Genomic DNA, 14,962 nt, shown 5'->3' with positions numbered 1-14,962 from the left:
CCTAGAGGGAGAGGGGTTCATGGTTTAAGCAACTGTCTCCTCTTTTTTCCAATTTCTTGTTTGATCCTGTTTCAAATAGTGATGAAGAACTGGAAGATTCAAAGGCTCTGTTATATTTACCCATTGCCCCTGAGGTTGAAGACCCAGAAGAAAATCCTTATGGCCCCCCACCAGATGCAGTCCAAACCTCCTTGATGGATGAAGGGGCTAGTTCAGAGAAGAAGAGGCAGTCTTCAGCAGATGGGTCCCAACCACCTAAGAAGAAACCCAAAACAACCAATATAGAACTTCAAGGAGTACCAAATGATGGTAAGAGGCACGCCCTCCACTGCTTGGTAGACACTGCTCCAACGCAGGCTGGTGATTTTCTGCTTGGATGATTTTTACCTTAAGGTGATTTTTCCCATGAGACTTCTTTTTTTGGTAGTGCTTTACAACTTTGTAATGATTTCAGTTGTCTTTTAAATTGAGGAAGGAATCTGCTCTTCAGAAATACCTAGAATGATACTTTTTATATCTTTTGACTAGTTTCAGAGTTCTGTTTATACCATTCTTCTCCCCCCCCCCTTTTTTTTTCTCCTTATTCCCTCTTCTTCTTCTTCTAGCGTTTGCCCTTCTTCCGTAGCCAGTCAACAGCGTCAGGTTGAGCCTGATGTAAAGTTTTGAGACCTCCTTTGAATCTGGAGAGGTGGCAGTCGTTGACTATGTGGGTCATAGTCTGTCTGGAGCCGCAGGGGCAGTTCGGGTCGTCTCTGGCTCCCCAGCAATGGAACATAGCGGCACACCAGCCATGGCCTGTTCCATAGCGATTGAGGAGGGCCCAATCATAACGTGCTAGGTCAAAGCCGGGCTGACGCTTGCAGGGGTCTGTGATGAGGTGTTTGTTCTTTACCTCAGCTGACTGCCAACTCTGTTTCCAAGAGTCTGGAACAGAGAAGTTCAGTGTAGGTGTAGGGGACCAGATTGGGTGACGAGATGTCAAGCGTTGGACAGGGTGGGCGAAGATACCCGCGTATATTGGCAGGTCCGGTCGAGCGTAGATGTGGGAAATGAACTTAGATGATGCCGCATCCCGACGAATATCTGGCGGGGCGATGTTGCTAAGAACTGGCAGCCATGGAACCGGGGTGGAATGGATGGTTCCAGAAATTATCCTCATGGAGGAATATAATTTGGAATCGACCAAGTGGACATGGGGGCTACAGAACCATACTGGGGCACAGTATTCTGCAGTAGAATAGCATAATGCCAGAGATGATGATCGTAATGTGGAAGCGCTCTTGCCCCATGAGGAGCTGGCCAGTCTTGCAATGATGTTATTCCTCGCGCCCACCTTTGCTGCAGTTTTTTATGAGATGTTCGTGAAATGACAGAGTGCGATCGAGAGTAACGCCAAGATAGACTGGCTGGGCTTCATGCCGGATTCTCGTATCGCCAAGCTGCACATTAAGCTCACGTGAGGCCGAGGCATGGTGTAGATGGAAAACAGATGATACCGTTTTTGCAGTGCTAGGGATTAGTCGCCATTTTTTACAGTAATCAGATATCAGAGACATGACTTTCGTGAGTGTTTCCTCGAGGATGTCGAACTTGGATGCCTGAGTTGCACAGCAGATGTCATCAGCGTAGATGAACTTCCTTGAAGAAGTTTCTGGGAGGTCATTGATGTAAATATTAAATAGCGTAGGAGCCAGAACAGAGCCCTGGGGGAGACCACTTGAGACAAGTCTCCATCTGCTAGACTTGTCACCCAGATGCACCCAGAATCTTCTGTTTTGGAGAAGAAACGATATAGTGTTGGCCACCCATGGAGGCAGGCATCTTGAGATCTTGATAGGAGACCACAGTGCCAGACCATGTCATAGGCTGCTGTGAGATCAACAAAGACAGCACCCATCTTTAAATTCTTCTGGAATCCATTTTCAATGTAAGTTGAGAGGGCCAGGGCTTGTTCGCAGGTAGATCTTCCTGGGCGGAAACCAGCTTGGGCGGGTGATAGGAATTTCTCTGTAAGAGGAGAAATACGTGACAGAAGTGGCTGTATTTGATGTATTTGATGGCTAGGCCTGGAAAACTTTTTCCCCCCATCTTTTCCGGCTTGACTATGGGAGCCTTTATCAGCAAATTTTAGGATGGGTAGGGCTGTGCATGTATATGTGTTAATGGACATCCTTCTTGGTCAGTGAATTACAGCTCAGTTGTTTACACTGGACATTTCCCTGATGCCATCAGTTGTGTGATTACTCTATTGCAGGCACTGTTTTGTGGTTTATTTTACACTGGTGACTTTTACATCAGTTCCACAAGTTATTTTACTATCTTTGCTTTACAGAGAAAATTGAGATTCTCACAGGTTGTGTTATTTGCTCAATGTCTTGGGAAGTGGAGTTAAGAGTCCTACCCTGGTCTGTCTAATTCTCGAGCCCAGTTCATTTCTGCTCTCACTTGTGAGCATTCCTGTTCTGGTTTGATGTGATAAAGTGTCAATGATCGCTTGGGCCTTATAAATTTGGAGGTTATGTGGCTTGATGTAAGCCTATGGGCCATGTGTCCCGTTTGGTCAAGCAACTCTTTCTCATCTTGTGACCACTTGCATAGTTTTATTATAATCAACAAACTAAGTAGACTTTCCTCCTTGTACTAGTGGATATGGGGTATAAGAGAAGTGCTCTGCTTTTGAGCTGGGGTGATGAGACTGTGGGTATGTAGATTCCTTTCCATGCCTGTCTGTCCTTTTACAGAAGTCCATCCACTACTGGGTGTGAAGGGGGATGGCAAATCCAAGAAGAAGCAAGCAGGCCGGCCTAAAGGATCAAAAGGTAAAGAGAAAGATTCTCCATTTAAACCGAAACTCTACAAAGGGGACAGAGGTTTACCTCTGGAAGGATCAGCGAAGGGTAAAGTGCAGGCGGAACTCAGCCAGCCCTTGACAGGTAAGGACACATTGGAAGCAGTGTCTGGCTTGCTTCGTGGCCTTGCTTTGTAGAGCCCCTGACGCCAACTAACTGCAGCACTTTTTCTTCCTTCCATTCTTCTAGTAACATATTCTCTGAGCTTTAAGCTGCTGTCAATGGCAGGCTTAGTGAGATCTGAGTTAATACAGTGGCTCTTAACCTTGGGTCCATAATTGGTTTTAAGGAATCTGTGTTCCCCTGATGCCATATGCAAATATAATGTAAATGCTTTTGTGAGGCAGAAAAACCCATGACCCAAAAAAGGGTAAGGACCTCTGGTTTAATTCATTTCTTCATTTGTATATGCTCTTGGACTTGTTGTTTTGTTTGCCTTAAATGCAAGAGCCAGACTGGTGACCAGAAATATGTTTGCTTTATATCATCTCTATTTAACTTTATATTTCTTCTTTCTTTTTCAAACTGTTCAAATCCTTAGAGGTGTTTTTCTCTTGCCTAGTAGTCTAAAAGCAGCAGTGAACTTGTTAGCAGTACTATTATGTTAAGGAAAAAGATGAGGTATCTCATTTTTTTGAAACAAGATTACCATAAAGATGCAAACTAATCTGTATGTATTTTGTTGACACTTTTTGAAATACATTGGTTTTCCCCATTTGTATGTAGTTGAAGGATGTTTATTGGAAGATGAAAAATAATTTTAGTTTCTTACCAAATAAATACTTGAGTCATTGCTAAGCGATCCCTTAATTAGAAAATATAGTAGTCAAGGGTCCAGATAGTGGTACACTTGGCTGAGTGCACATGTTACTATGTGCAAGGACCTGGGTTTGAGCCCCTAGTCCCCACCTGCAGGAGGAAAGCTTTGTGAGTGGTAAAGCAGTGTTGCAGGTGTCTCTCTGTCTCTCTTCTTCTCTATGAACCCCCTTCCCTCTTCAATTTCTGGCTATCTCTATCTAATAAATAAAAATATTTTTAAAAAAGGAAAAATGTTATCTTAGAAAATAAAGTAATCAAATTGGAGTCCATTTGTATTAAAACGTTGAGTTTTGGAAACTTTTTTTGCTTCATATACAAGTGCTACTTTAGTTCATCAAATGCTCTTATTCTTTAACTTTTTTTTTTTTTTTTTTTTTGCCACCAGGGTTATCATTGGGACTTGGTGTCAGAACTGTGCATCCAGTGCTTCTGGTGGCCATTTTTTTCCAGAGAGAAATTGAGAGGAGAGGAAAGAGAAAGATACCTACGGACCTATTTAACTCACTTTCTCCATGCAGATGGGGAGTGAATTGGGGTCCTTGCACATGGTAACTTGTGTGCTCAATTGGGTGTGCACTGCCCAGCCCTCCTAAATGCTCGTACTTTTCTGTGACTAGGCAAGTAGACTCAGGGTCAGTACTAATGAATATCATTGATGTGCATAGTTTTCCCCCTTCTTATAAATTTTAATTGAAATTTGTTAATCCAAGGGGGTGATATGAAGCTAAAGCAGACTCAGTTCTCATCATTTTGAGTATTCTGACTTCAGTTTGCTAGGTTTAGACTTTTTTTCACAGTTCAACACCATACTGCTGAGCACTAGCATTTTTTACCATCAATATTCATGGTCTGACTGATACTTACTTATCACTTCTACGTTCAGTTCACCTAAGGCTATACTTGTATATATTTTTAAATAGCCCAAAAGAGTTACACAAGCATTGCCAATGAAAATTGTAGCTCAATAACTATTTGTAAATAGAAATAGTCCTTCCATAACCCACTCTTATGCAAGTTGATGCCACGATAGAAGATACATAATTTAAAGTTTAAATAGATTTCCCTGGCTCAGTGTGCTGAATTGCTTCAGGGTTATTTAAAATGTGGCCAAACATACTGAAACCATTTACATACTGTAGTCTCTCAGCTTCTTCATAATGTATAGTTATTTCTTTTCTTTTTTTTTTATTAGGGAATTAATGTTTTACATTCAACAGTACATAGTTATTTCTTTTTTGCTAGTGAGTATATAATTTTAAAAATGGGTTTTCTTTTCTTATTATTTTACATTTTCTGGGACCAAGAGATAGTTCAGTGGCTAGAGCACACACTTTACTGTACGTGAGTTCATGGGTTTAATTCCCATGACCATGGACAGCACCGAAGGAAACCCCATGAATGGTGTCTGTCTTCTTATTCTCCTTGGTGCAGTGGTACTTTGGTCCCTCTCTCTTCTTTGACTCTAGATATATAGAATAAAAAAATAATTTGAGTTTGGTGGTGCATCAGTTGTGCATTTAAAAAATTTATTTTTATTTCTTTTCTCTGATGCAGTGATTCCAACTTTTTTTAAAAATATTTTTTATCTTTATTTTTATTTATCTATTCCCTTTTGTTGCCCTTGTTGTTTTATTGTTGTAGTTATTATTGTTGTCATTGTTGTTGGATAGGACAAAGAGAAATGGAGAGAGGAGGGGAAGACAGAGGAGGAGAGAAAGATAGACACCTGCAGACCTGTTTCACCGCTTGTGAAGCAACACCCCTGCAGGTGGGGAGCCAGGGCTTGAACCAGGATCCTTATGCGGGTCCTTGTGCTTAGCGCCACCTGCACTTAACCCGCTGCGCTACAGCCCGACTCCCTGTTCCAACTTTTAATTATAGTTGAGGGTGGTCTGGGAGATGGAGCAGTGGATAAAGTAATGGATTCTCGACCATAAGGTCAGCAGCACATGTACCAGAGTGATGTCTGGTCCCGTCCCCCCCCCCCACACACCTATCTTTTCATGAATAAATAAATAAATTCTTTAAAAAAAAAAAAAGCTTTTAGTTGAAGTAGTTACCAATAGGAACTGAGTATCTCTAGTACTTCCCACTTTGGGCTTTTGTGAAGAACTGTTAGGTAGTACAGCTCAGAGTCCAGCAGAGGTATTTCTCATGTCAATGAGAATATGTCTTCATCAATGTCTAAATGAAAGTCAGAATAAAAATGTTAAGTTTACTCATTCCTAATGGAATGGAACTTTCGTTCCCTAAAATTCTCAAAATACTGACTACTCTTGGCAGTGAAATTTTGAGCTCTGTGAAGATATTTTAGCATTTCAGCATGTCAGCATTTCAAAACAAGAAGGGATATCGAGAGCCTATGAGTTTTTTTCCACATCCTCTCTGTCTACAAACTACCAATCTTAACCAGAGGCTGGAATTGGTATCTTTACAGCTTCAAGGTAGATTGCTAGTTTTTGTATTATTTCTTTTAGATACTTGAGCTGGTCAGTCTCAGAGGCAACCTTTGTAGTCTTCATCCTTTAGGACCAGAGATGGGGGCCAGGCGGTAGTGCAGCAGGTTAAGAACACGTGGTGCAAACCCCCAAGGATAGGCATAAGGATCCTGGTTTGAGACCCTGGCTTCCCACCAGCAAGGGGGGAGTTTGCTTTATGAGTGGTGAAGCAGGTCTGCAGGTGTCTAACTTTCTTCCCCTCTCTCTTCCCCTCCTCCTTCGATTTCTTTCTGTCCTATCTGGTAACAACAGCAATGACCACAATAACAATAAGGGCAATAAAAATGGGAAAAATGGCCTCCCAGAGACTGTTAAACTAAGGCCCGACCGATACATTTTCTGACAACACACAGAGCAATGAGGTGGATTGCTCTGCCTTCTTGTGACTACTTGCATCGCATTGCATATCCCCCACTTAATCTAAACATCTCTCTTCCCATTTTCTCTTTTCTTCTCTGGCTTATTTTCTTATCCTTTTCCCGAGTAAAATTGAAATCATAAGATACTTCAGAGTGTGCCAAAGAACAGGACTAGATTTTAGCAGGGGTGTTGTGACTTTGTCCCAAGGCGTCTCAGAAGGCCTGGATCAGATTTGTATCCCAGCTGTGCTGTGGTATGGCTCTTTGTGAGGGCTGCCAGCCTGGGAAGAGTGGTGGAACTGGGTGTCAGAGAGCCCATCAGAAACCTCCATTTTAGATAGTATCTGTCTTTTGCGCAGGGTTCTTTGGGTGAGGATGGGGTTTCATCGACTCCTGTGGTTAGCTGGAGTGTCCCGGAGCAGGCTGAGGCAGCCTGGCATCTGCTGCAGATTTCCACATGATCCCAGAGGCCGCTCATTTAAGCTCTTTGGAATTTGACAGTCTTGTGTTTTCTCCCATTTTGGAGATTTTCAATAAGAAGCATTATGCCATCGCTGCAGATTTTCTTTCCAAATATTAAGAAATAAAACCTGATCTAGAGTGCTTGAGGCTGAGATATGTAGACTTAAGGCTTTATGGACTCTGCCCAAAATTTTCGTGTGAGAGCCACATTTTTTTATGCAGGATTCTAGGTATAGATCATTACTATTCAAGATAGAATGACAGCTGTTAATATATACATTTGGTTCCTGAAGAAGCTGTTAATAATCCCCAGGTAGCCTTAGTGAATGCAACAGAGAGCATGCATTTCAGGGAAGGACTGTGTGAGTTACAAATTACTTTAGAAATGTCTGGCCATCTGGAATCAGACTACAGAAAATTCTTCCTTGTCAGACAGCTGATTAGTATTGGGTGTTGCCAGTAGACCCACTTTCACGAAGACTGTTTGCTAAGAGAGTGAGGACCCATCACTGCCACTTGGTGAGAGGAACCCAGAGCTTGGGAAAAGCCAGGTTGACCTAGTTCGCCGTGCCTATCAGAGGCCTCTTATTGGAATCATCTCCAGGCACTGGCCCTCAGAAATGAACTTGAGAGGAGCAGACCACCTGTGTCCTTGTTGCCCTGTGACTGCTTGAGATTTCCCAAGAGCTAGGGGTCTCCCTGGCTGTAAGCTTCAGTAAAGATGAAAAGACTGTGATCTGCCACATACCTGGTCTAAAGGCCTTGTGAGGTATTGGGCATGAAGAAGCTAGTGTGCACCTGGGTCTGCTGAGGGTGACAGAGGCCCAGGAGGGCAGTTACCCCTTCCAGGGGTGCATGTGCACCACAGTTGCCTTTGTCTGGCTGCACTGCTGTCTGTCTGCTGCACAGCCCACTAGCCGGACCTGAATCCAATTGCTGTAAGTGCTTGATAGTGAGGACTTCACCTTCTGCCCACCCTGACCCCTCCCCTCCATCCCCCCCCCCACGTGGCTGTTTCTTCAACTTCTTTGATGATGTACCTTTCTTTGAAAAACTAATTTATGAGTTCCTGCTAAATTCACTTGGCTGGTTGAATATTCCTTCTCAGTCTGTATGATCTTGTTAGCTGACTAAGGTGATGCTTAAAAACCAGTGTATGGTTGTTGATTGCTTGGTTTTGGTGCTGGGGTTGAACTCAAGACTTAATACATGCAAAGCATGTGCTGTTCCACCACTGAGCTCCATCCCAGCTAGACCTGGCGTTTCCTCAGGCCACCCTGGCCGGGCAGCTGTTGGTAAGACCAACAACAAGCTGTTCATTGGGAGCTGTTTCTGATGTTTTTAGTACTGGGGATTTTTTTCCTTCCCTCCCATCCCCTTCCCTCTCCCTCCCATCCCCTTCCCTCCCCTCCCCTCAGCTAGACTGGTCTATTTATATACTATATGGTCTATTTATATACTGTGGGGAGAATCACGGAAATTTGCCTTAAAGGTGAAATTGGGACTTATGGAGTGGATTCATCTATCTCAAAACTTTTGAAAAAATTCAAGAGTGAAACAGATGCTAAGCAAATTTGCTGCTAACTACATTCTACTAAACTTAAATTTAAACTAAAGTTTAAATTTGATTTTTAATGGTGTAGCATTCCAGGAGTGTTTGTACCTCATAATTTCAATCAGTTCTCAGAATATACTTTTATTTCCAATTTTCATCTGTGAACTTTTAACTAAAAAGTCAGTTTAAAAGCAAAGTTTATAAGTGGGGGTCCTTTTTTTTTTTCATAACTTGGGCAGTTTTTTTTTTTTTTAAACCATTTTACCTTCAAGTGGCATGTTCTCCTCCATTCCAAGTGATATTTCGGAGGATTTTCTTCACTTTGTTCTCTTTTTACACCTCCTAGTTAATATTTCACAGCAGCCCATTTAAGGATGCCCCTCAGAGGTTGAACAGCTTCTATGGAACACATCAGGGAAGTGTTCATTTGATTTTACTCTTTAGGGTTTTATTTACCCATCAGTTGCCACATAGAAATGTGGACAATTCTCATTAACATTTCATCATATTTGGGATTTTGCAGTGATAAGAATATCACTTAAAAACAGGGGTTCTGGGAAAGGGTTTGTTGTTCACTGTTAATCACTGAGTGACTCATTAGTCTAATATATGAAGTTTGAGAGTGCAGTACTCTAGAATTTGCTTTTCTCTACTTAATGCACTTTTTTAGATTCCATCTTGGAGAAGGTGAGCAACCTAGAAAGTGTGAGGGACTCTGATCATTTTTCACACCCCATTCCCAGCCCATCACCTCTTCGGGGCAATACTAAGAAAAATACTAGGGTGGGAATTTGAGATTAGATTGTTTCTTCAACACAGAATAGGTGGGAGTTGATTTTGGTTATAACTTAAAGGGGAGAATTTTAAAGCCCATGTATGCTTGTAGCATCATCCAGCATCCATCAGTATTTCTGACCTTCTAAATGTAAGCTGACGCTAACAGAAGTCTTTTTGTTTCTAATCTTAGCAGGGGGAGCGATCTCAGAACTGTTATGAAGACTCTTGAAGTTTCTTCGTTCTTTCCCTACTTTGCCATCATGTGGCTTCTGGACACTGTGGTCAGTCATTTGAGATTGACTTTAATTTAAGGACAGAATTTTATGTTTGAATGAAGAAGTGAATTATGGAAGAAGAATACACATCCCTTTCCTTTCAAGCATAAGTTCAAATAGGCTCTCAGGAATGAGGACTTGTGAAGACATTGAATGGGAGTTTTGACTCACTTGAATTTTAATGCTTACTTACATTGCTGGAGAAAAGATACCTGTTTTGCTCATCAAACGATTGTACCCGGTGCCATTTTGACTTGCCTTTTCCCGTCTCCTATTTGTCTTCCGTCTTCATTGTGTATCCTTGAGTGATCGGTTCTTAATCTGAAAATTTGCTACTCATATCCTAGAAAAACTGGTTGCATTTCCTTCTATTTTTAGATTTACCCTCTCATGAGATAGTGCCTATATTTTCCACATTGTTTTCAAAGGGTGGGCAGAAAAGAAAGTGTGTGAAAGATTTCCAGTTTTCAGAAAAGGAAGATAAGGAAAGCCTGTTCCTCCTAACACAACCACATTGTGCTCAAGAAGCTGGGCTGTGAGAGATCAGGGATTGTCCTTGTTTGCTTTTCACTGTACGTTTCCCTCCAGTGTGGTTCAGCCTCATTAATCATGGTTTTTGAAGATAGTGCATTTCATCTGTCTCCAGCAAAGAATCATCAGTGGTTTCTATGGGTTTACCTGTGCTGACTTCCAGAGATGGAAACAAACCAAGGTGTCTCGCAGCAAGCTTCCTTTTTATTGGGGTGGGGGAATCTATGCAAGGACTGAAGTAAAACTGTCCAAAAATCAAAGCTGTAACAACATAGTTCAAAGATAAAGAAGAAAAAAAAAGAAAAAGAAAATGAAAAAAAAAGATCATTGCTGTAGATGCCCTCAGTCTTGTGTCTGTGCTCCTTCTCCTCACTCCCATGTTTTCACTCACTTCCTTTCTGTGAAAGGTTGCTTAGCTTTTAATTCTTTTTTAAAATTTTTTGTCTTTACTGTTCTTTCTATATAAAATAGCAGATTGGATGGCTGTGCATATTAGGTGTTTGAAATTCTCTGAAAATCCAAAATAAAAAAGCCAGGTCTGGAAAGGGCTTGACTGGCCTCTCCACAGGGAGCACTAAGCTCACTGGAAGTGCTTGGTCTGGGGCACCTTTTCTCACAGGAGAGTTTAAGCTCTGTGCTGATGGTAAAAATCTGTCAGCAGGAGGTGCTTCTATAGGTAGACAAACCAGTTGATTACCTTTTGGATAAACATTAAAAAAAAACATATCACCAAGAGCCTGTTTCTCCCATATGTATAAGAGCCAGCATACCCAGTACTTCCCAAGAAACTTACAAACTGTCTCTAATTAATCCTAGATACCCCTCCTCTTTCCTCAAGTGCTTATTTCTTGGGGCTCATTTCATTTTTCAGAGCAGACCAATGACTATGGTTCTACGTAGGTAATTTACTAATTTTTGTTTTCCAGAGATTATTTCCATTCCATCTCTCTGGACCATGCACTGCAATGCTGTGCAGGCTGGTACACAAATTTCCATGTGTACATGGTTTGGTGTTCAGAGGTCTATGTGTGTGTCTGTCTTCTAAATTGGCAACTGAGGAAATCAAGTCCTGTCAGATTGTCTCTGGCAGCAGCTCCTAATAAGTATTTATGCTCTTGGTATATTTTTCAGCTCTTCTCCTAAAACCTATTCATCTCAGTTCAAATCTCTCAGATTGTACAGTATATGCACATTCATTTTTTTTTTTTTTTTGGATTACCCTCTGCCTCCACTGTTTTGTTTTTGAATGTTCTGTAGTTTTGTATGAGACAAGACTTAGCCTTGGGTATTTCTTGCTGAAGCTTTAATGCTTTGTAAATAAAATCGGATGTTTATTAAAAAAAAAAAAATGATGTGTTTGTTCATAGACACTAACCACTTCTGAAGCCCACCAACCTCTTGACTCTGAAAAAAAAAATGCAACTTCCTGTGCTGATGTTAAGTCTTTATCCTGTCTGAAAATGCAGAGCTGGAAGGTGTGTGTAAGGGTTATCATCAGGTAGTTCACATGTCTGCCTGTAGACAATAAATGATTAAAGCAAAAAATTGGTGTTAATGCAAAACATTCATGCCTGAGGTTCCAATGTCTCAGACTTAATCCTCAGGACCACCATAAGCCAGAGCTGAGCAGTGCTCTGGTCTCTCTCTATTTCGCTTTCATAAATAATGATAGTAATAATAATTTTCAAAAGGTTTTTGTTAAATCAAAAAGATCACCCAGGAATGAACTCTCTTCAAAGTATTTCTCTTCAAAGTATTTTAGTATCAGTGTAACTGCTCTGCAGAAAGCCCAGTGCTGCCAGCACCCTGGAGATTGTAAAGGCACATGTGAGGATATTTCCTGCCTTCTGAGGGTCTTAAAGTATAAATGCAGTTGCCCTCTCCACTTCCTCTTTGCCTTTTTTCCCTCCTAGAATAGCATTAAAAGTCCACTGAATACCCATTGCCTTCCAAAGAATGGTTCAGAAAGTCAAGTCTTTGATTTTAATCACCACAAAATGTCTTTGCTTATTAATCTTTTCTGTGCCTGACAGTCCACCTTTGACATCATAGCTGTTCCCTAGCAACCTGACCCAAGTGAATGTTGAGCATCTCTGTTCTTCATGATAAAGGGGGTAGGCTGAGAGGCACAGAGGGTTACCCATTGTCTCCCCCTAAAAATACTGTTTGTGACCTTGGGAATGCAGAGTGCCTAGAAGGGGGAGAGGAGCTGCCTGTCTTGGATAGACATTCATACTCTAAAAAAGACTTTTGGCCCTTTTCATGCATTTTCATTTCTATTTTAAGTTCCTTACACATGGAGCAGCATTTCACACTTTACAAAATGTTTGCATGTACAATTTATCGCCTGATGCTCAAAGTGACCTTCCCAAAATAGGCAGAGCATCCTTCACTTATGGAAGAGGGAGTAGAAGTTGAGCAAGAAGTCACTGCTTCCCTGGCCAGAGTTCATAACCTTTTAATGGAAATTTAGGAGTATTTAAAGTGAGTAACAATTCAAGTTCATCCTTTTTTTTCTTTAGAAAATGTAGTAATTAGTTTCTACTTGGTCAGGTGTAACTGGGGTCTTGAAACTTCTAGATTTGTTCCTCAATTTGGAGGGGAGGAGAGAGGATGAAATAGAGGATAGTTTCATTGTGTGAGGTAAATTCACTTGAGAAGTCTTTATCTTTTCCCAAGAAGTGGGTTTAATGTCAAGGCATGGTAAAAAAAATGAAGATGGATTAAGTGGTCATTAACAAGCAGACATAGAACAATAACCGGTGTGACTCAGATTTTTCTGCTTTGAGTCCTCCCCTGTTAATACGGATGGAACTTTTGTTCATTAAGTTGCACTGTTACAATGCATGCATTATACCTCTCAACTTTGAAGACTGTCTCATGTTCAGGACTTGAGTTAATGGTTTCGTAGAGGGTTCAGCTGGAATACCTTGGGGTGCTGGCATGTCTCTGAGACATGAAGACTTGGGCCTCAAATTTCTTCTTCTGGAGCCTGACACTGGTGCTCTGTCTGCCTCCAGTGTTGACTTTACCCCAAACCCTGGCCATCCCTGAGAAGCTGCAGGAAGCTGTGGGGAGAGTCATTGTCAATGCCACAACCTGCACAGTCACCTGTGGTCTCGGCTACAAGATGGAGACCGTCTGTGAGGTGGGCCCTGATGGAGTGAGGAGGAAGTGTTTGTCGCAGCGCTTGGAGTGTCTGACCAACTGGATCTGCGGGATGTTGCACTTCACCACCGTCATAGGGCAGGAGTTTGAGCTGAGTTGTCTGAGCACAGACATCCTGGAGGTTGGCCGCGAGGCTTTCCGCTTCACCTGGAGACTCGCTCGGGGCATCATATCAACCGATGATGAGGTGTTCAAGCCCTTCAGAGCCAGCTCCCACTTTGTGAAGTTCGAGTCTGCTCAGGAGTCCGACTCTGGGACCTACCGCTGTGATGTGCAACTGCTGAAAAATTTGAGACGTGTCAAGAGACTCTACTTTGGGCTGAGGGTCCTTCCTCCAAAGCTGGTGAATCTGAATTTCCAGCAGTCCCTGACTGAGGAGCAGAAGTTAATAGATGAGGGCCTGGAGGTGAATGTGGTCAACTATTCCAGGCCTCACCGCCCCCTGTGGAAGAAAAAGGTGGCTTTAACCTTGGCACTTGGTGTGGTCAGCGGAGTGGCTGGAGGTGTGTTGGTCAGTGCTCTTTTCAGCAGTAGACAGGTGAAGGTCTGTCTACAGCAGTTGCTGCAGACCCTGCAGGGTGCTTCCCCCTCTTAGGACTAAGACTAGACAAACACCAGTATAGATAACGAAGGAGAGTTTATTTTTTGACCAAGAAATGGGGGCGGGGGGTCAGGCTCTAAGTTTCCACTTCCTGGAGAACCAACTGACAGGTTTTCTAGATTCTGGAGAGGGTTGTGGCTAAGCGAGGTGGTGCAGTGTACACTGCTGGTGGGTGAAGAGACTGACATACACTTGTGGTGAAGGGACTGTCTCTCCAGGAATCCAATCGAGTTTTTCAGCAGAGTTCTTGCTGCCTGGTTATAGATCTACTAAGGGATCACCACTGCCAAGAGAGTTAACCAATGGGAACGTGGACAGAACAACACAGTCACTAGGTGTTCCCTCTAACTTCTCTATGTCCCTGAGAGATAGAGCTCTCTTCCTGACTAGCCCACCCACTTGGAACCCAGAAAACCTGATTACAGCTCTCTCCCCTATTCCTGGGGGATTGTCCAGGCTTTCTCCCATTTTCTCCCATTTTCAACTCTGTTCCTCTTCTTCTCTCCAGCACTATAATAAGGGAGAGGGACTCATGAGTATCTTTGCTAGTGAAAAGTTTTTTTTTTTCCTTCAATAAAAATGATTCATAGTTACCGGTATGGCATTCTAGCCTATTCTTTCTGCTCTTCAGTTGAAATGTTCTCCCGTTTGTTATGGTTTTCCCACAGTCTGGCTTTTATGTTCCTCAGATTTCCTAGGATAAACATTGAGCAGACAGCTTTGTAGGAGTGAATGACATCTTCCCATATGGGGCAGAATCTGGTTACCTCAGACTCAGGCATGTAGCTGACGTCACAAGATGTTGATGAGTACCCCGCTCCCTGGAGTCAGTCCCCTTGTGCTCACTGTGGCTCCTTGGGCTGCTCCCTGCTTCTACCCTTCCAGCTTGTTTAGTGCACTGAAGTTTTGTGTTCCTGAAAAGATCTAGTTTAGTGGTTTCTTAGAGCAGCCATGATACATAAAGGGAGGACTCATCCTTTTTTTCCTCCATGGGGAATCCCATCTTAATACCCTCTGAGGCTAGTCAGACCAAGTATGGCATAATTGGCTTGAGGAATCACTGGGTGG

The 14,962-nt window shown here is 42.4% G+C and overlaps 2 protein-coding genes across 6 annotated transcripts in view; both read left to right on the top strand.

Moving 5' to 3' along the window:
• The window catches only part of RBBP5 (RB binding protein 5, histone lysine methyltransferase complex subunit), a 49,553-nt gene extending 39,730 nt beyond the window's left edge, over window positions 1-9,823 (top strand). For 4 of the 5 annotated variants that reach the window (XM_060178692.1, XM_060178690.1, XM_060178691.1 and 1 more), the window contains 3 exons: window positions 80-309; window positions 2,742-2,933; window positions 9,510-9,823. In XM_060178692.1, the coding sequence (XP_060034675.1) occupies window positions 80-309; window positions 2,742-2,933; window positions 9,510-9,538 (451 nt within the window). In that variant the 3' untranslated portion in view covers window positions 9,539-9,823. The remainder of the gene's footprint in view (window positions 1-79; window positions 310-2,741; window positions 2,934-9,509) is intronic. The other variant, XM_060178693.1, reaches the window with a different exon arrangement.
• A 168-nt stretch (window positions 9,824-9,991) lies between these two features.
• Window positions 9,992-14,043, top strand: TMEM81 (transmembrane protein 81). The gene has a single exon (XM_060178695.1). The coding sequence runs from the start codon at window positions 13,082-13,084 to the stop codon at window positions 13,886-13,888; it is 807 nt and encodes a 268-aa protein (XP_060034678.1). The 5' UTR covers window positions 9,992-13,081; the 3' UTR covers window positions 13,889-14,043.
• The last annotated feature ends 919 nt before the right edge of the window (window positions 14,044-14,962 follow it).

This window comes from Erinaceus europaeus, chromosome 19 (genome assembly GCF_950295315.1).
Source record: "Erinaceus europaeus chromosome 19, mEriEur2.1, whole genome shotgun sequence".
NCBI lineage: Eukaryota > Metazoa > Chordata > Mammalia > Eulipotyphla > Erinaceidae > Erinaceus > Erinaceus europaeus.
This window is presented reverse-complemented; position numbering and strand designations above follow the sequence as displayed.